This window comes from Panthera tigris, chromosome E3 (genome assembly GCF_018350195.1).
Source record: "Panthera tigris isolate Pti1 chromosome E3, P.tigris_Pti1_mat1.1, whole genome shotgun sequence".
Taxonomy (NCBI): Eukaryota; Metazoa; Chordata; class Mammalia; order Carnivora; family Felidae; genus Panthera; species Panthera tigris.
The window spans coordinates 4700792-4719375 of record NC_056675.1 but is presented as its reverse complement, the minus strand read 5'-3'; the positions used below and the strand labels follow the sequence as shown (position 1 = coordinate 4719375).

The following is an 18584-nucleotide window of genomic DNA, read 5'->3' as shown; positions in this document are numbered from 1 at the left end:
CGCCGCCGCGCAGCTCCGGGGCCGTCACTTTGTGTAGCGCTGGGCGCGCAGGCCCGGCCCGGCCCCGGCGTCCGGCGGCGGCTCGGCCGGCCCGGCGCGCGCGCGGTGAGTGGGCGGCGGCGCGGGCGGCAGGTGCGGGCGGCCGGGCGCGAGGGCCGGGCCGGGGGGTCGGGCCGCCCCTCCACGCCGGCGCTGGGAGGCCGCGGGGCCGACGGGGCCTGGCCTGGGCCTGGCGGGGCCGGAGCGGCGCGCCGGCCGGGCTCTCGGCGGCCGCGCCCACGCCCGGCGCCGCCCGCCGACCCCCGCCCGGCCCCGCGCGATGGGGGCGGGCTCCGACCCCCGGGGCGGGCAGAGGCCGGCGGCGCGGAGCAGGCGGGGCTGGGGAGGACACGCGCGGACTCCTCGGGAGGTGCCCGCCGCCGGCTAGGCCCGAGGGGCGGGGGTTGGGCCGTGGCCGCCCCCGGGGACACACCCATCCAGGAGGGGCTGTCACCGCCAGGGCCTCTGCGGGAGACCCGAGCCCGATAAGCCCCCTGGAGGGATGGAAGTGGCTTGGCCAGGCGCCCCGGGAGCTTGCTTAGTGACCTTGGGGGCCTCGTCTGGGTCCTCCCTCTCTGCAAATGGAGGCTCCGGTGGGCTGCTATGTCGTCTTCTACTGCTGGTCGTCCGGTAGGGGAACTCATCCCTGGGGTTGGACAGGGTCTGGGCCGCCCCATGTGGCGGCAGAGGTGGGAGAGGGGCTGGCCTTTGGTAGAGGACTAGGTGGGTAGGGAGAAGGGGAGGTGTGCAGAGGGATTAGGCCCCTAGCTGCACCTGTGCGGAGAGATCTTGGTACTTGGTTTGGTTCAACAAGTGTTGGCAGGTCTGGGGAGCTGGCCAGCATAGCGAAGGGTTGGCCTGGGGGAGCTGGGGGAGTAGCCCCATGGATACACCTGCACCAGGAGCAAATCCTGGAGAGTAGGGGAGCCCGAGCCATGGACACACAGTGAGGATCCTAGTTGTCAAGGAAGGAAGGCTTCTTGAAGGAGGCAAAAACCTGGAAGGCCTTGAATAACAGGAGTGTAGTCAGCAAGGCCACCTAGAGGGAAGGAAGGGGCCTAGATATTTATGTACCCACACGTTTCTTCCTTTCTAGGTAGGCTTCTTGGATTTGGGACTTTTGTGGAGAGTTCTAACAGTTTCCAAACTTTGCTGCTGCTTTCTGTTCTCATAGAGGGTGTTTTGTCATCCTCAGTTCTGAGTGTCGGCAGTGCTGTGTCCTAGGGTGCAGGGCCCCAAGGGAAGTAAGGGTCTGGGATGCCCTGGGGGCTTATGTCGATGAGGCTGCTTACCTGCCCCTCTGTGGCTTCTGACCTGGGATCGGATGCCAGGAAGCGGGCGGAGTGAGTTTCAGTGGGCTGGCAGGCTGAGAAGAGGAGAGAGGAGAGCGTGTGGGTCTGGGGGAGTGTGCCCAGCACCTAGCTGCCTGGCGAGGCAGAAGGAACCTGGTGCCTGAGTGACTGAAGTCTGTTTTCCGGAATGATTCTGTTCTGGATTCTGTGTTGGGGTATGTGGGGTGTCTGTTTGTGCTAGGCTGTGATTCCATCTGCAGAATGACTGCTGACCTCCAGTGCTGCTGAGCCTTTCCCTTCTCTGGTCATCAGCAGGTGCATTTTGGAGGAAAAGGGACGTCAGGTGACAGCCTCTTTGAAGGCAGAGACTCCGTAGTGCTTCTGGGATGGGTTTCATTTTGAAGGACCCCAAAGAGTGGTCAGTCTGTTGTGGAACGTGGCAGTGGGGTCAGACTACTGAGGGTTTTGTTTTTTGTTTTTGTTTTTAGTGAGCTCTGTGTGCAACGTAGGGCTTGCACTCACAACCCCGAGATCGAGAGTCGCATGCTCTACTGACTGAGCCAGCCAGGTGCCCCTGAGTTTTTAAAATCTCATGTTATCGTGTTGATTACAGACTTTAGAGTCGTTTCCTTAATAAATATTTGAGTGATCGCTCTGTGCCTGGCACGAGGTGGGGTGGGGGGAGTGTTCAGAGATGAGCAGAGGGAACTTCGCCTTCCTGCAGTGGACTGTGTGCTTGGGGAGACAGGCACTGAGCAGACAGTTCTGTAAATATATAAAAGTGAGGCGCCGTGAGGGCAGAGTTCAGAGAACTGTGTGAAATAGGGGACCCAGGAGGCTCCTTCCAGAGGATCAGTGAAGAAGGGGGGAAGTGAGAGCCGGGGAAAGGGAATGGCATGTGCAAAGGTCTGGAGGTGGGACCAGCTTAGGGCCACTGTATTCCAAAGCCTTGGAGTTTTCTTCTTTTGTGAGTGGGTCCTCGGGTACAGCAGACTGGCCTGTGGGAGTCTGCTCTGGATGGTGGCCAGGCAGGAGGCAGCTCTGCTGGGCTTCGTGCGGTGTCTGAGTTCAGTGTGGATTTGTAGCCCGAGGCCTGGGTGAGAAAAGCCCTCCTGTGGGCCTGAGGTGGGTGGTGGTTGGGAAACCTTTGCTGAGCACATTCTCAGTGCCCTGAGTGCCAGGGAGGGCTGTGCCCTCCTGGAAGTGGCTGGCGTTACCCACGGCACACGTTTCTGCACCTGGGCACCCTCACGTGCCCAAAGAACCATGGAGACCGAGGAGGTTGGTTTGGGGGAGCGTCTGGAGGCTGGGGTGGCCTGTAGAGGCATAGCTCTTCACCTGTGACCTTGGATTCGGTGCCTGTGAATCCGCAATCTAGTCAGCTGGAGGGGAGCGTGAGGGGCAGGACAGAGGTGGCCTCTGGGTGCCCACACATCCCAGCCCCTGGACCCGGGCCTTGGTCTCTGGAAGGCTCTCATGGAAAGCTCTCATGGTCTCTGAAAGCCGTGTAAAGCCGCGGCAGCTCAGAGTGGTGCCGAGAACCGGTGCGTGCCGCCTCGTTAGTAGAAAAGCGAGGGGTTGTGGAATGAGAGCTCGTCACTGAGCGGTTTCCCTGTGGATACCTGGTGTTCCGAGCCGCTCTCGTGACCCTGCACGTCTCCACGTGGGGCACCCCTGTCCCATTGGAGGGGTTCCGCGGCAGATGCTGTCCACTGCTGGAGCCCGACGAGCTGCGCTGGGCCCACCTGCCCCACGTGGCCCGATGTTGCAGGATCCTTCTGGCCGTCGTGCCGTCATCCCAGGGTGCTGGGGTTGCTGTGTTTGCAGTGGGCTCAGATCATTTTGGGAGCGGCCCACTTTAGGTCTGAAACGCTGATGGGGCTGGGGCTGGGGGGTAGGCTCCTCAAGTTTTCACTCAAGAAGGAGCCCCAGAAACCGACCTGTCAAAACTGTGACTCTGTCCTGCCCTTGGGTCTCCACAGGCTGGTGGAGGGCGTGCACCTGGGAGGGAGGCGCGGCCCCCCAAGCCCTCGGGTCTGGGCCGTGCCGCCACGTGGCTCTGTCTCCGGAGCACCTGGGCTGAGGCAGCTGTGACGCTGGTGTGAGTGGCACCCTGGAAGCCACTGGGCCTTTGACGGTTCCCTCCTGGGATTCTCTGATCCTTAAACTTGAAGAGCCGTTAAAGGGCATTTTAGGTTGTATCTGCTGGTCCGGCGATGAAGCAAATCTCCACGAGCTGCTGCACTTTTCCCGAATGCCCTGGATGGAGTGAGGGGCCAGGGAGACGCAGGGGGCAGCGCAGACCCACGACGTCTTGTGTGCTGCCTCTGGCAAATAGGAGCCCGACCGGCCGGCCTTCCAGGCGGTGGCGAATGAGCCCGCCTGTCTTACCTGTCACCCCTGCCCGAGCCCGGGCCTCTCCTCCCGCACCCCTGCTGGCACAGTGTCGGTGTGCAGAGGTGGGTCCCCGGATGGAGGTGGGCTGTTGCTCCCAGGCCGCACTCGCCCCTTGCAGCCAGACGTGGGCCACCCTCGGCCGTGTGGCCTGGACCCCTTGCTTCTCACGGGCCCTGAGGATGAAGACCTAGGCTAAATCCCTGATTTACTCCTAGACGGCACAGCAGTTCGTGCCCTGCACGGAATTGCTGGCAAGAAGGGGCTGAGGCTGCATAATGGGGTCACAGAGAGGGGCTCTGTGGTTAGTCTTTGTGGGCACAGAGCGTCCCAGTTGTGCCTCACGAGAGCACGGGAAGAGCCTCGGTCCCTCCTCCTCTGGTGCGTCACTGTGTAGTGGGGGAGATGAGTCCTGCCTCCCGGGGGACGGAGGGAGGCCCGAGGAGCAGCGTGTGGGAGCAAGCGGGGGGTGGGGGCGGCTCATCCCCGCTGCCCGTCTGTGTTTCAGGCCGAGCTGAGGCTTTCCTCCGGAGAAGATGGCGGCTCTTCGTACGACCCCGGACTCACCAGCCACGCAGCTGGCGAAGGCGGAGGATGGGTTGGGATGTGGTCCTGCTCAGGAGGAAGAAGAGGAAGAAGAAAAGGGGGAAGAGGTGGAGCTGGAGGAGGAGGAGGAGGAGGAGCTCCTGGCGGAGGACGGGGAGGACCCGGCGGTGGTGGAGGAGGAAGAGGAGGAGGGGGGGCAGGCCGGGCACGTGGAGCAGGTGGAGGTGGAGGTGGAGGCGGACGAGAACGAGGTGGTGGCCGAGGAGCAGAGTCCCACGTTGGGGACCCAGGGACGCCTTCGCCGTGCCGGTGATGCCAGGTCCCCAGTTCTTCAGGAAAAGGGTAAGGAAAAGGAGCTGGCTTTGGGGGGAGGAGGTGAGGGAGCTTGGGAGGGCGGGTCGGGAGAGCTCTTTGGCCCAATAGGGTGGAGCTGGAGCGTCAGGACCCAGGCTTTGGGACGGAGGAGCGGGGGCTCCTGACCTACTTGCCTTCTGGGCAGGGGAGGCCGTGAGGCCTATTGGCGAGGGCGGGTCCCTAAGAGATCCTCCCCTCAGCCTTGCAGGCCAGCCGGGCTCCAGCCACACCTAGGGATGAGGACCTGGACGAGGACGAGGAGGACGAGGACGAGGAGGACTTGGAGGAGGAAGATGATGACGATTCCCTGACAGCTGGGTCTCAGGTGAGCCGCTCTCTCACTTGGAGCTCAGTTAACCAGGCAGGCTTTCCTGAGGGGGAAGCCTGGCACCTGCTGTCCTGGAGAGCCCTGTTGGCACGGCAGGGGCGCTGTGGTCATCAGGGCGAGCTCAGGCTGTGAGCAGGGACGGGGCAGCAGGACGCGGCTGGGGGTCTCTACCCGCAAAGCCGTGGGATATGGTTCCACTTCCCTGGGGCCCGAGACTTCCCAGGCCATTGGGATGTCCTGAGTGTGTTGACTGCCACTTACTCAGCTGCTCTATGCGTAGTTATTTCAGGGGACTGGCTCTGTCCCAGGATCGGGCTGTGGTCCCTCACCTGGAGTGCCGCTCACCTGGCCGGGCTCTGGCTTCCTGCCGAGCCCAGGCAGATTAGTCGATGCCACATACTCACCCGGGCGTGGGCCCTCTCGTTGCCAATGCGACCGCTGGCTTAGGTTGGACGATGACATAGGAGGGGAGGACACCGCCTCTTAGCACGGCCGTGGACTTGAGCTGCATTGTCTCCTGGCCTCAGTGTGAGAGTCTTGGCTCTGCCCCACACGAGCTGAGTGCTCGCCCCGTCTGAGCCTGGGTTCCTCACCTCTGAACGGACGTGGGGTCCTTGCCTTTCAGGGTGCAGCCAGGCTCAGAAGCCTTCGGTGCCACTGGGGCTTTGGGCTGTTGGGCCGTGTCCCCGTGAGCTCCATGTTGCAGGTCCACGGGCAGCTCTTCCTGAAGTAATTTTCTGTCGCTCTCTTTCTAGGGGCTCCCCTGCCTCTCTCCTAGGGCAGTTTAGGGCAGTGGCCAGGGCTCTTTGTTTTCCAGGGGCTGGTCACCTTTGAAGACGTGGCTGTGTATTTCTCATTGGAGGAGTGGGAGAGGCTGGACGCAGGCGAGCGGGACCTTTACAAGGATGTCATGCAGGAGAACTATGGGATCCTGGTGTCCTTGGGTAAGCAGGGGGCCTTCCGTCCCCAAGAGGCATTCCTACGTGATGACTGCCAGCAGCTTAGCTGTTTGAGAGAGTGGCTTCTGAAACCCCAGGGTCTAGGAGAAGGGGGTCCTGGATCCAGCCCACCTCTTGGGGGTTCTTAGGGACCACTCTGGCTTCTGGGTGGGGCTGTGTTCTGGGGTCTTCACTGTGGTCCAGCAGTGCCGTGAGCCAGGTGGATGTGTTCTGGGAGCCACCAGTCCAGCTGTGGTCTCTGTTCTGTATACTCCCCAGAGGCCTCCAGGGGGGAGGAGTCAGGTAATAGAGGAGAGGGGTGAGGAAGGTGCGGGCAGGGCTCTGCAGAAGAGCTGGGGGGTATCAAGGCAAAGTTCTAGAGAAGTGAAGGTGGGCTTTCCCAGAGTGGAGGCTGGGAGGCGGGAGAGCTGGTCCTGGGAAGGAGGGAGAAGAGCGGCGAGAGAGTGAGGAGGGCTTGGGGTGTTGGGATGGCACCACGTGGGGTGCGGGCGGGCCTGGCCAGAGCGGCCCTGCAGCTGCTGGCTGTCCTTCTCCTGGGCAGGATACCCAATCCCCAAGCCGGATCTGATCTTCCGGCTGGAACAAGGGGAGGAGCCCTGGGTCCCAGATAGCCCCCGTCCTGAGGAAGGAGACATTGTCACTGGCGTCTACACAGGTGAGTATGAGATGCACTCGTGCGGTTTCTGCCTCTGTAGCTCCTCAGAGCCCTGCCGGACTTTGGCCTTCACCTTAGCTCTCTGCTGCAGCCCTGGTGCTGGCGGTCTGGGCCATGGACGGGCGTTTGGAGACAGGGAGGCCGTCGTGCGCCAGTCTCTGCCTTTGTGGGTTGGCTTCTCTTGATTCCAGCCCGTGGTCGTCCAAGGCTGGGGAGTCCTTACAGAACCTCGAGCTTCCTCTTAGGAGCCCTTCACACTGTCCCTGTCCCTGCCTTGGAGCGTCTCTTTGGGTTTTGGAGTTGTTTTGGTAAGCGAGGGCCAGTCGTTAAGTCTTTGGCGCAGAGGGACGGGAGTGGGCACGCTCGGTCCTGGCCGTGCCAGAGCCCTTCTGGGTCCCAGACTGGAGCTGGCTCTTTGCCTTCTGCACCCACTTGGCCATCTCTGAACGAAGGGTCTGGGGGGCCGGCCACAGGCCTGGGCGGGCAGCCGCGCACCTTCCCGGGAGGAGGTTTGGGAGGGATGCGTACGGAAAGTGTTCAGGGTGGCAAATTTCTCCGGGGACTGAGGTGACTCTGGCTCTGTTCCTCTAACCCCCTGAGCTTTGCTTGCTTTACTCACACGGGGAATAAAGAAATTCAAACCGAATCCATAATTTCCAGGCTGAGGGCGCGGGACTGTCGGTTCTGTGGGGGTACTTCAGGAGGTGTGTGTTAGGCTCGGTGTTTCAGGGCTCCCTGGGGGCCCTTGCATGGCGGGTGTACCCGCCTTGGGTTGGAGTGACGTCACCTTAGTGAGGGGCGCTGGATGGCTCATGCCGGTCACGTGCCTGGATAGACTCAGAGCCTCTCCTAAAAGTGTTTTCAAATAAAAACAGAAAAATACAGACAATGCTACGCCTACACGTGTACTCTTCAAAGCATTTTCCCATTTACTTTGTATCCTCATGGCACACCCCTGACATGGCAGGGCAGAGGAGAGCAGCCTCCCTTGCGGATGAGGAAATCGGCTTCTAAAGTGGTGGTTAAGAGCCTGGGCCCCACTGTCCATGGTGTTGCAGAATGGCCTTCCTGCCCCAGCTGTCCACCCTCTCCAGGACCCTGTCTGGGAGCCGTTCCTGGGCTGCAGACTGGGGAGGGCTTTAGTTGGTGAGACCATGGCAGCTGCTTACAGGATGAGGCTTGGATGTGGGTGATGTTTCTCAGGGGGCCTTAGTGGGGGGTTGGCCCTATTCAGAATAGTCACCTGCAATTAAAGGGGCCACAGGCCTCCGTTGGCCTGTCTCTTATCATGTGGTCTAGATGTGGCCCCATTGTCTATGCTTCTTGGAGGGTCCTGGGGTGCAGACTTTTGCAGGTTTCAGCCTGGGTGGTCCCCACAATGGGACCTGTGACCCTGGGTGAGTTTGGCAGCTCCCTGAGGAGGACGGCTAGCCAGGCCACTGCCCCTCTGTCCTCCCCAGTGGCTGGTTGTTGTGCCAGGTAGGGCCGGTGAGCCCAGAGTGCTCCCCTATCCCACCCCTCCTGTCTGGGGAGCCCGAGGTAGGGGCAGGACCGGGCATAGTCTTAGACGTGGCCTTGTGCCCAGGAGGGGATACGGTAGCCAGGGCTGGGGTCAGCTTGGGTGCACTAAATCCACCTAAGGTCCTTCTTAACTAGAACTGTAGTCTGTTTGCTAGACGGTCTCCTTCCCTTTTCTCCCTGTACTCATTTCTGAGCACCTGAGTCCGTTGAGAATTGAGGATTGCTGGGTCTGGGCAGGACAGATGCCGACTGTTCTGAGCCCAGCAGAGTTTCTGGATTTCTAGATTGGAGTCTGGCAAAACACAAGTGTATTCCTCTCTTGTGCTGCTTGAAAAATTGGGCCAAGAGGTCTGGCACATTGTCCGCCTCCCCCAACTCAGGCACCCCATGACCTGTCCAGTGCTGACTTGGCGCGTCCTGCTCTGGCTCCCCACCCCGTGGCCACCACCTCCAGCTCCCGGGTGCTCGCTGTCCTCGCCTCTTCTGACCCCACCCCTTTCCTGCACCTGTCTCCTCACCCGGCTTAGATAGCAGCACCTCTCCTTCCTTCGTGATTGCCCTTTGTAGTCGCCTGCCAGACCCCTGCCCCTGGCAGCAGCCCGTTCCCTGCCCACACGTGCACTGGAGCAGGGATCGTGGCTGGAATACAGCATACCTGTGGGCTGACCACAGGCCTCCTGAGGACGCTGCCACCACCTTGGCCTGCTGGGCTGGCCTTGTGTCCTTGCTAGGCTGGCTTCTCTGCTCTCTGAGATACAGACCCTCTTGGCCTCAGGACTCCACGTGCCTCGATTTCTCAGCTGCTTTCCTGGCTGCTTCTCCGCCTGCCCTCGCTTGTTTACGAGACCAGGATGGTCCTGCGTCCTCTTCTGTCCTCTCCAGGTGACTGGTGCCTGGGACCAGAGCCTCCGGTACCATTTCTATCTCTGCTGCCCATTCTCAGCTTCTTTCTCCAGCCCTGACCTTGTCTGCTTGACATCTCCACTCAGTTATCTGATGGGCGTCCCGCAGTGAATCCCCCCAGCCCCCAGCGTGAAGTGGCCCCGCTTGTCCCCCGCAGGCCCCCCTTGCAGCGTCCTGGGCACCTGAGTGGGCCTGGCTGCCTGCCTGAGTGGTCCTTGTCTCTCTGCCTTCCTTGCGCTACCCCATCCCACGCTTCTGTGAGGCCATCAGGCACAGGTGTTCCTGAGCTAGCCGTCTGCCTTACTCTCTGGAAGTTTCCCCATGTGCTTGGAATAGCATCTGGGCTCTCTGCTGTGGCCTTGAGACCTGCCGCCCTGCCAGACTCACTTCACACACCCTTGGGTCTTCAGGCTCAGCTCCAGAGCCTTTCTCTTCAGGCTCTCGCCTGCCTCAGGGCCTTTGTGCCTACTGTTTCCCCTGCCCAGAGTGCCCTTTGTGTGGCTGGCTCGGCTCTTAGGTCCCTACTAAGTCGCGTGTTCTCTGACCACATAGACTTCAGGAGCACTCCCTCCTGCCTTCCTCCAGGATGTTTCCTGCACGTACAGCAGACAGTGCTGTCTGAAACGGTCCTGGCTGGATGTTTGCTTCCTCATTTCCTGCCTGCCGCCTCCGGCAGACTCCATAAGAGCCGGCACTGTGTATCGTCCACCCCTGTGCTGTCTCCACCGTACCTGGCGCGGGCCTGGCACCCGGTGGGGCTGGCTGCTGGTCCTGCCCCTCACGTGAAAGTGAAGGACAGACGAGGAGTACAGAATGCAGGGTTAAACCTGCCTGCAGATGATGCAGGAGAGGATAGAGAGAACATTTAAAGGCAGTAAGAGGTAAAACACTAAGGTGGGCGAATCCCACGGTGGGTGAGCGCGGGGAGTGGTTCTGGAGAGGAGGAACTCAGAGCGGCTGTGGAGCGGAGGCACAGGCTGGGCGCCAGCCTGCAGGTGGTGTCTACGTCACACAGCCCGTGAGCGCCTGTCTGCCCTTGGGAGAATGGGGGTGGGGGGGTGTCAGACCTCAGCACGGGCTTTCCCTTTGTCACACCCCCGAGGGGGCCTGGGATATCACTGAATCCCCCTTTGTGGTCTGAGCCAGGGAGAAGGCACGGAGGTGCTGTCTTGCCTCAGACCCCGGGGTTCGGTGTCGGCAGAAGGGGAAGGAGCCAGAAAACATTCCAAGTGAGGAGGGGCCCGGCCTCAAGCTCCTGCTAATAACTGGTCCTTGGTATTACAGTTCATGGTACAAATGAGGAGGCTGAGGCCAGCGATGGGGGGCGGGCTCTGCCCTCACGGGAGGACAGTTCGAAGCACAGAAACCTGGCCCTGTCGGGAGCTGTCACACTGGAGTCCAGCCCTGATTACCAAATCCCTGCTCAGTGGGGAGGAAAGGCAGCTGGCCAGCAGCCCTGGAGGAAGGAGCCATACGCAGCTTTGAGCACACCAGCCCCTGTCCGTGTCCTCCTTTGGTAACTGTCCCCAGGTGGGGGCCTCTCCCCAAGGCCACCTCGAGGCTCCGGGTCTGGAGGAAGAGGCAGGAGCAGGCGTGGACTTGACTTAGGGGTTGCAGCAGAGAGGCGTTTAGTCAGAGCAGACCCACGGCTGACTCACTGTTGGGCCTGAGGGCAGGCCTCTGGGTCCCTGGACAGGGGCAGAGGCTGCCTGAGGGTGGGAGTCCTAGTAAACGGTGGCACCCTTCTCCGGGCATTGTGTGTCGGTCATGCGGAGCAGCTCAGGGGTACAGGTGCACCAGGTGTGTGGCCCAGGGGCCCTGCCCTTCCCCAAGGCCCTCTGATGAGCACCTGGGTAGGGCACTTACTAGAAGTACCTCGGGGGCTGTGCTGAGGCTGCCACTGGTCAGCCCCTGGGATTGTCACTGGGCCTCTGAGGGCTGGTTCCAGCCTAGCTAATCACCCAGGGTCACACTCCTTAGGAGCAATGTCTCTGGGGATGGAACACCAGCTCCCACTCAGGGTCCTCCCCTCCACCCTCTCCCTGTGGATTCTGGAAGAAGCAACTGTGTTTGACCCCATAGGCCACTGTTGCAAAATGTCCCGTCACCCTCTTTGTCAGAGCAAAACCTCTCTGTCCTGGCTCTCGTGTCACAAGTAGACCTGGTAAGTGCTCACTTGGATCCCGGGTCCCCCCCTGGAAACCCTGTCCCCATTGCAGCCCGGAGTGACCCTTACATGGGACACCCCCACTCCAGGGCCCAACCTCCAGACCTTGGCCCACTTTGGTGACAGGAGGCAAGGGAACAGAGCCCAGCCTAGGGCAGGCTGCTCTTCCTCTGCTCTTTGTCCCGTGGCCCCGTGCCTTCCAGAGGTCCTGTCTTGCGGTGCAGCCAGCTCTGACTGCTAGGGACGTGGCTGCCCTTACCGTCCTTCCCTTGGTGTTAGTGGTGCTCTCCATGACCTGGCTGTGTATTAAGTGTCTTCTTGTTCTCGGATAAGTGGCTGTGCTCGTTCCAGGGCTAGTGACCCGGTCCCCCAGGTCCCTCTTATGATCACTCTCTCTGTAGAGCCTTGTTCAGAGGCTCGAGGTAGGGGCAGGGCAAGGGTTCACCCCCCGCCCCGGGGTGCATGGGGGAAACTTTCTGCTGCTCCTGGACCCCAAGGAGGAGGTGTGGTGGGTGAGTCACTGGGACCTGGCCCACCCCTTCCAGTACTGAGTGGCCGAGGTCGCCTGTTGGTGAGCCCTCATTTGGCCTGAGTGGCTGTTTTGGAGCCAGCAAGTGCTGCCCCTAGGCTAGGTCCTGGGGTGCACAGTCACCCCACTAAGACATTGCACTTGTTCCTCAGCTTGAATTCCCCCTGCCTTAGGGAGTCTCATTCAAACTACTCACGACCCTCACCAGAGTCTTGAGTTAAAATTATTTTTGAGACTCACAGAAAGAATTCCAGTGGATCTATCCGCTCAACTGCCTGACCCTCCCACCGACAATCCCATCTCGTGAGGGCACTGCAGTCTCGGCAGTGAGGAGCATGCCCCCTGTGCTGTTGAGGTCGCTGCCACTCCACAGCACCCACTCATGCCCTGGGTGGCACCTGCAGGCAAACTGAGCTTAGTTCAGGGAACTTCTGTCTCTTGCTTAAAGCTTCTTTTTACTACAACGGTATATTATTAACTGTAGAAAATTTAAAGGATTGCAATTATGAAAAAATAAAATAACCCATCTCTGTATCCCTTTACATGATGTGTGGTTTTTTTTTCACAGCTGAAATCATGCCTGTGTCTGGCTTTATTTCACTCTGCGCTGTGCTGGGTTTGCCCATGTGACCATATCACCATACATGTAGAGTGCCGTACAGAAATACAGGACGAGGGCTGAGCCGGGGGTGGGCAGCCCTGCCGGGCCCGGACCTTCCCTTGGGGGCAGGACTCAGCAATCAGACTCATCCAGCCAGGTGATGCCTGGCACTGGCCACAGTTTTGGTGGCGGACCCAGGTGGGGTAGAAGGGATTCCCACCCTCGGAGCCTGAGCCTTCCAGACGTTAGGGTTCTGAAGTGGGCTACAGCAATGGTGTGCGCCCACTGTGGACACACGTGGGGCAAAGTATTCATGAGAAAGTAGGCACACAGGTACTTTGGAACACCTGGGGCCACCGTGGGTCAGGCTTTTCCCTTCTGTTCCTTGGGATTCAGTGCCTGCTCCGTAGATAGTAGTTCCCTCCTGGGTGTATCATAATGGCTGGTATATCAGGACTCCATTATATAAAGTAGAAAACCCTGCAGGCCCGAGTCCATATCCATGACCTGCACTGAAGGGAGAGGTCGGGGTGCGGTTTGCTGGGGGAGGTACAGAACTGCAGGACCTTGGAGAGGGGGCTGTCTTTGGCCTTCTGTGATAAGGTGCTTGCAGTTCCCCCAGTCTTAGCCACCTGGGGACTGTTTCCCAAATGCACACTCAGAAAAAGCCCAGCTTTGGGGTGGCTTAGCAGGGGAGCGTGGGCTATACCTGAATAGTTGCTGGTGGCTGTTAGGATGAGTGCAGAGAGCTGGGGCCCAGTGGCCCCTCTGGGTCCCCTCCACTTAAGGTAGCTTTTCTGGTTCTGCTCTTGAGTATGGGAGGGAGACCCATGGCTGCTGGCCAGCCTGAGGCTGGTGAAGAATTCAGAGGTGAAGGGCTGCCCAGCAACGCTTAGATGCTTAGGAGGGCAGGTCCTCAGCGGCAGGGGCCGGGGCTGTGCTGGCACCACAGTTTTGCTTGCCTTGGGCCAAGCAGGGGTGGGGGGGGGGTGGAATTCTCTGGAACACAAGGGGCTTTGAGGAAAACAGCTTGGGAATCTTTTTCTGAGCACAAGACCCCTGCCCCCTTTAATATTCTCACAGGAGCCTGCAGGCAAGGTCACCAACTTTGTAGAGCATCCCTGTTCCTCAGCAGGTGGCATTAATTAGTTGATGCCGTTTGAGAACAGTCCAAGAAGTGAAGGAATCTCGGCTTCCCTAGGAGGGACACCCACGGGGGAGGCGGTGGCTTCACTGAAACGGAGGTGCCCTGTCCCAGACAGGGGATGGTCCCGCCCAAGCTGCGATTTCTCAGGGGGAGGAGCCTGCAAGGAGCTGCCTCTCACCTCTTTCTTCTGGCCTGCCTTTGTCACCTTCAGGGGCCTGGTTCTGGACCGACGATATAGAGGACCACGAGGAGGAGGAGGACGAGGACTTCCTGGCGGAGGTGGCCGAGGAGGAGAACGAGCCCCCGGGGCTCTGGTCAGCAGCTTATGGCGTGGGGGACGTGCCTGGGACATGGGGCCCCGATGACTCGGATTCGGCGCAGACTCCGGAGGGTTGGGGTCCCGACCCCGGGGGCCTCGGGGTTCTGGCCGAGGGGTCCGGGGCGAAGCCTTTCCTGCCGGGCCGGGAGCCTGGCGCGAACCTGCTGGCACCCTGGGCGTTCCCTGCCACCGTGGCTGCTCCGGCAGGGCGGCCCGAGACCACGTGCGACGTGTGCGGCAAAGTGTTCCCGCACCGGTCCCGGCTGGCCAAGCACCAGCGCTACCACGCGGCCGTCAAGCCCTTCGGCTGCGACGAGTGCGGCAAGGGCTTCGTGTACCGCTCGCACCTGGCCATCCACCAGCGCACGCACACCGGAGAGAAGCCCTTCCCGTGCCCGGACTGCGGCAAGCGCTTCGTCTACAAGTCGCACCTGGTCACGCACCGGCGCATCCACACGGGCGAGCGGCCCTACCGCTGCGCCTTCTGCGGTGCGGGCTTCGGGCGCCGCTCCTACCTGGTCACGCACCAGCGCACGCACACCGGAGAGCGGCCCTACCCGTGTCCGCACTGCGGCCGCAGCTTCAGCCAGAGCTCGGCGCTTGCGCGGCACCAGGCGGTGCACACGGCCGACCGGCCGCACTGCTGCCCCGACTGTGGCCAGGCCTTCCGCCTGCGCGCCGACTTCCAGCGCCACCGGCGCGGCGGCGGTTGCACGGAGCCCGGCGGCGAAGGCCCTCGGCGGGAGGCCTGCAACGCGGTCCCTGCGGCGGGGCCCGAGGAGGCCGAGGCCGGGCCTGAGGGGCCGGAGGAGGCCGAGGCCGGCGAAGCGGACGGAGAGGCCGAGGTGGAGGCGAGAGAGGAGGCGGCGGCGGCGGGGCCCACCCCCGGGAGCAAGGAGGACCCCGAGCCGGACAGGCGGTTCCTCGAGGTGGGCAACGGCCTGGGGGAGGGCGAAGGCCCTTCCTCGCACCCCCTCGGCTTCCACTTTCCCGTGCACCCTAAGTCCTGGCTCCACCCGGACGGCTTCCCGATCCTGGGCCTCCCGGACTTCGGGGACCGGCTGCCGGCCGACGGGCGCCCCCTGCCGGGACCCCTGGGGGGCCGGCTCGCCCTGGTGGAGGGCGCGGGGCTGGCCTGCGACCCCTTCGGCGGCGGCGGACCGGGGGGCGGCGGCGGCGGCGGCGGCGGCGGGCTCCGCGCGTTCGCGCCGGCCGTCGGGGGGCTGCTGGCCGAGCCGGCGCCCGCCGCGCTGGCCGAGGAGGAGAGCCCGTGGATCTGCTCCGACTGCGGCAAGACGTTCGGGCGCCGGGCGGCGCTGGCCAAGCACCAGCGCTACCACGCGGGCGAGCGGCCGCACCGCTGCGCGGACTGCGGCAAGAGCTTCGTGTACGGCTCGCACCTGGCGCGCCACCGCCGCACGCACACGGGCGAGCGGCCCTTCCCGTGCCCCGAGTGCGGCGCGCGCTTCGCCCGCGGCTCGCACCTGGCGGCGCACGTGCGCGGCCACACGGGCGAGAAGCCTTTCGTGTGCGGCGTGTGCGGCGCGGGCTTCAGCCGGCGCGCGCACCTGACGGCGCACGGGCGCGCGCACACGGGCGAGCGGCCCTACGCGTGCGGCGAGTGCGGCCGCCGCTTCGGGCAGAGCGCGGCGCTGACGCGGCACCAGTGGGCGCACGCCGAGGAGAAGCCGCACCGCTGCCCCGACTGCGGCAAGGGCTTCGGCCACAGCTCGGACTTCAAGCGGCACCGGCGCACGCACACGGGCGAGAAGCCCTTCCGCTGCACCGACTGCGGCCGCGGCTTCGCGCAGCGCTCCAACCTGGCCAAGCACCGGCGCGGCCACACGGGCGAGCGGCCCTTCCCGTGCCCCGAGTGCGGCAAGCGCTTCTCGCAGCGCTCGGTGCTCGTCACGCACCAGCGCACGCACACGGGCGAGCGGCCGTACGCCTGCGCCAACTGCGGCCGCCGCTTCTCGCAGAGCTCGCACCTGCTCACCCACATGAAGACGCACCGCGGCGCGGCCGGCGCGGCCGGCTCGGCGGCCGCGGCCCCCGCGTCCAAGGCCGAGGCGCCCGCCAAGGGGCCGCCGGGCGCGGGCAGCGGACCCGGGGAGCGCGGCAGCACCCTGCTGGAGTTCGCGGGCGGAACGAGCTTCGGCTCCGAGCCCGCGGCCGCCTTCGCGGGGCCCTCGGGCGCCTACGAGGAGAGCATCCTGTGATGGCCCGAGGCTGACGGAGGCGCAGCCCGCTGGGCCGCCGGCCCCTTTGCTCCTCTGTCCTTGGGGCGCTGAGGGCCCCAGTCCTGGTGCGGTGCCTTCCCCTCAGCCCCCGGCGCACCGCCCCGCCCGCCCCCGCCCGGCCTCGGGCGCCCCTCCTGCCCGGCCCCGGGGAAACCGGGCCGCCAAGCCCGTCCGGCCGTGCAGGGGGCGCGCGGGGAGAGGAGAGCCGCGCGCGCGGAGGAGGCGAGGGCAGGGGGCGGCCACCCCGACCAAGACTGCGGCATCCCTGGGTCTGTGCTGTGAAGCCAAGCGGTAGGGATGGCGGGCGGTGTTATTTATTTCACTCGGATTCCAATTTGGGTGGCCTGGGGTACCGGCGGCCGGCGAGTTTGTGAGTGGGTTGTACAGCGAGGGCGGGGATGCCCTTGCGTCAAGGGGAGGGGAGGGTGGTCGAGGGCAGAGCATCCCGCTCCTCCTCCCGTGGGTTCGGCTGTCGACTTCTTCCATTCCTCAGTGAGAGACTTCAGGGACCTTCTGGTCATTTGAGTGTGTCCGGGAAGTTTTAGGGACTGCGCGTGGCTAAGGGGAAGCCTTAGGGTTTCCAGAGGACGATGTTCCTCCCTACCCGGGGGGACAGACATGCAGCTAGGAGAGCTTTTATTCTGTCTACTGTGGATATTTATTTCCATCTCTTGTGTGGCCTGAAGAATCTGGGAGGAGAAAACGGCAGAAACCAAATTTGTGGCCCCAGGCTGGTGGGTTGCAGGTGTTTGCAGGGTCCTGAGGGAGTTTGAAGCCTTATTCTGGGGAGAGTCACCCACTCTCCCCACCCCACTGGAGCACCCGGATCAGCCAGGCACTCGTGTTGCCGGGTGGGTTTCGGTCTCAGCCTCCTCTTCGAGCCCTTCGGTACTCTCACCCCCGACAGCCGGAGGCGGCACACTCAGAGATCCTTGGGGGCCTCTTGCCCGCTGCTGAGCCAAGGCCCCAGCCTTCAGCTGCCTGGGCTGTCCCCTCCCCTGGGGCAGGTGGACACACAAGGCCCTGCCCTCTGAGCCCAATGCTTCTTTAGATTTAATAACCAACTGTAAAGCAACAGGTCGGCGGCAGGATCGTTTCTCACAACCCTACGGGCTTGGGGCCCTGTGATGTCTGCAGGGCCCTTTAACTCTGCTTCTGTCACTATTCTGTACTAGAAGCAAGTAGTGTTTCTGTTTAGAATCCCGTTTCACAGGATGGACAGTCTGCACAGTGGCAGTCCACCTCTGGGGGTGCGGACTTGAGCCTGTGGCCCAGTGACAAGCCAGGCACCCAGCTATGCAAGGCCCGCACCTGGTGGGCACCCCACCCTCCGGGTTGGGCCATTGGGAGCCACTGGGCAGGCAGCTGAAGTGTGGCTCATGTGAGAGCTCTCTCTTCCCTCATGCCTTTTGGGCCAATGTGAGTGGGGCCAGAAAACAGACTTTGAAACAACCGCATTCCCTTTTAGACCTAGTTCCTTCTGTTTTAGTGTAGGCACGGCCTTGGGGCCTGAGAGCCAGCGGCCGGGCTCTCCAGCGCTGGGGGCGGGGTAGGAAGCGCAGTAGTTGGTGGGTGGGGCGGGGGCGTGGACGGCGGTGGGAAGAGTTGGCCTGGCTGGATGAGGTGACGGGGTGGGGTGGGCGACGAGGAGGACAGGGGTCCCAGGAGGCGTCCGCGGTGCTGGGCGATGCCTTCGTGCCCTCAGTTTCTTTCCTCTCCCTGTGGGCCGGGAACGCCGGGGGCCAAGGGCAAGGCGGACTAGCCCTGCACGGCCGGGGTCCGGCTCCGTGCTCCTCCCTCCGTGCACACCCCTCAGAGTACGACCTGACCTTCGGTGCCCCTCCTGGGCCCCAGCTGCTGCTGCCTGGCCGCGGAGCCATCGGCAGGAGGACCTAGCTTTAATAAAGAGTGGAGAAATGAGCTTTCTGACTGCATTCCGTGTTGTTGCCGCTCGGCTCCTCCGTGCCCTCAGGGAGGCTCTCTGTCAGGGCTCAGGCCTTGTTTTTGCAAAAAAGAACAAGAAGAAAAAAGGGTTTTTGTTTGTTTGTTTGTTTGTTTGTTTGTTTTTTTAAGGAGTTTCTCCTTTCAGAAACTAAAACTGGCCTGTGAGGAGTCAGCCCACGATGAGCTTTGGCCTGCTGCCTGTGTCCACCGCGTCTCTCTGGGGGTCCCCAGCCACACTGCCACATGCTCTTTGTAATACACCCATCCTGGAACCTTACTGTGTTTGGGATTGTTTGCTCCAGCTTTCCCGTGGTCAAAGGAGAGGGGCCAGGTCCCCTTCCTGGGGGTCCAGACACCTGCCGAGTCCCAGACATTTCCTCAGAGGCCCCAGCGCTTCGGGGGCTTATCCAGGCTTACCTGCTCTGTGCCGGGGAGAAGCGCACATCCCAGGACCCCAAACACCTTCCTTTGAGCTGATTTACTGACTATCTGCTCACCACATGATGTCCCCCCAACCAGATCTGACCTCCCACCCTTTCCCCAAGCGTTTGGAAAATACAAACTATGAAGTAAATTCTCTTTCAAATGTGATTTCAAAGCATCAGAACCGAGCCCAATATTTCAGTTAAAAAAAAAAAAAAAAAAA

General features: G+C 62.3%; 1 protein-coding gene across 4 annotated transcripts; it reads left to right on the top strand.

Moving 5' to 3' along the window:
- The first annotated feature begins 64 nt into the window (after positions 1-64).
- On the top strand, positions 65-16104 carry ZNF316 (zinc finger protein 316). Of its 4 annotated transcripts, none has more exons than XM_042971600.1 (6): positions 65-105; positions 4234-4613; positions 4826-4950; positions 5771-5897; positions 6454-6567; positions 13647-16104. In XM_042971600.1, exons 2-6 carry the CDS (start codon positions 4262-4264, stop codon positions 15971-15973), a joined length of 3045 nt encoding a protein of 1014 aa, XP_042827534.1. In that variant the 5' UTR covers positions 65-105; positions 4234-4261; the 3' UTR covers positions 15974-16104. The 4 variants fall into 4 exon arrangements, with proteins under 4 accessions (XP_042827534.1, XP_042827535.1, XP_042827532.1 ...); XM_042971601.1 differs by lacking the exon at positions 65-105 and adding an exon at positions 460-669; XM_042971598.1 differs by lacking the exon at positions 65-105 and adding an exon at positions 679-3790.
- Positions 16105-18584: the final 2480 nt, after the last annotated feature.

What these genes read in the sequence shown, in the direction of transcription:
- ZNF316 (XM_042971600.1), top strand. Translation starts at nt 4,262, where the DNA reads ATGGCGGCTCTTCGTACGACCCCGGACTCACCAGCCACGCAGCTGGCG. An exon ending in CCCAGTTCTTCAGGAAAAGG is followed by an intron (nt 4,614 to 4,825) that starts GTAAGGAAAAGG and finishes TCCTCCCCTCAG; the next exon opens with CCTTGCAGGCCAGCCGGGCT. An exon ending in TGGGATCCTGGTGTCCTTGG is followed by an intron (nt 5,898 to 6,453) that starts GTAAGCAGGGGG and finishes TCTCCTGGGCAG; the next exon opens with GATACCCAATCCCCAAGCCG.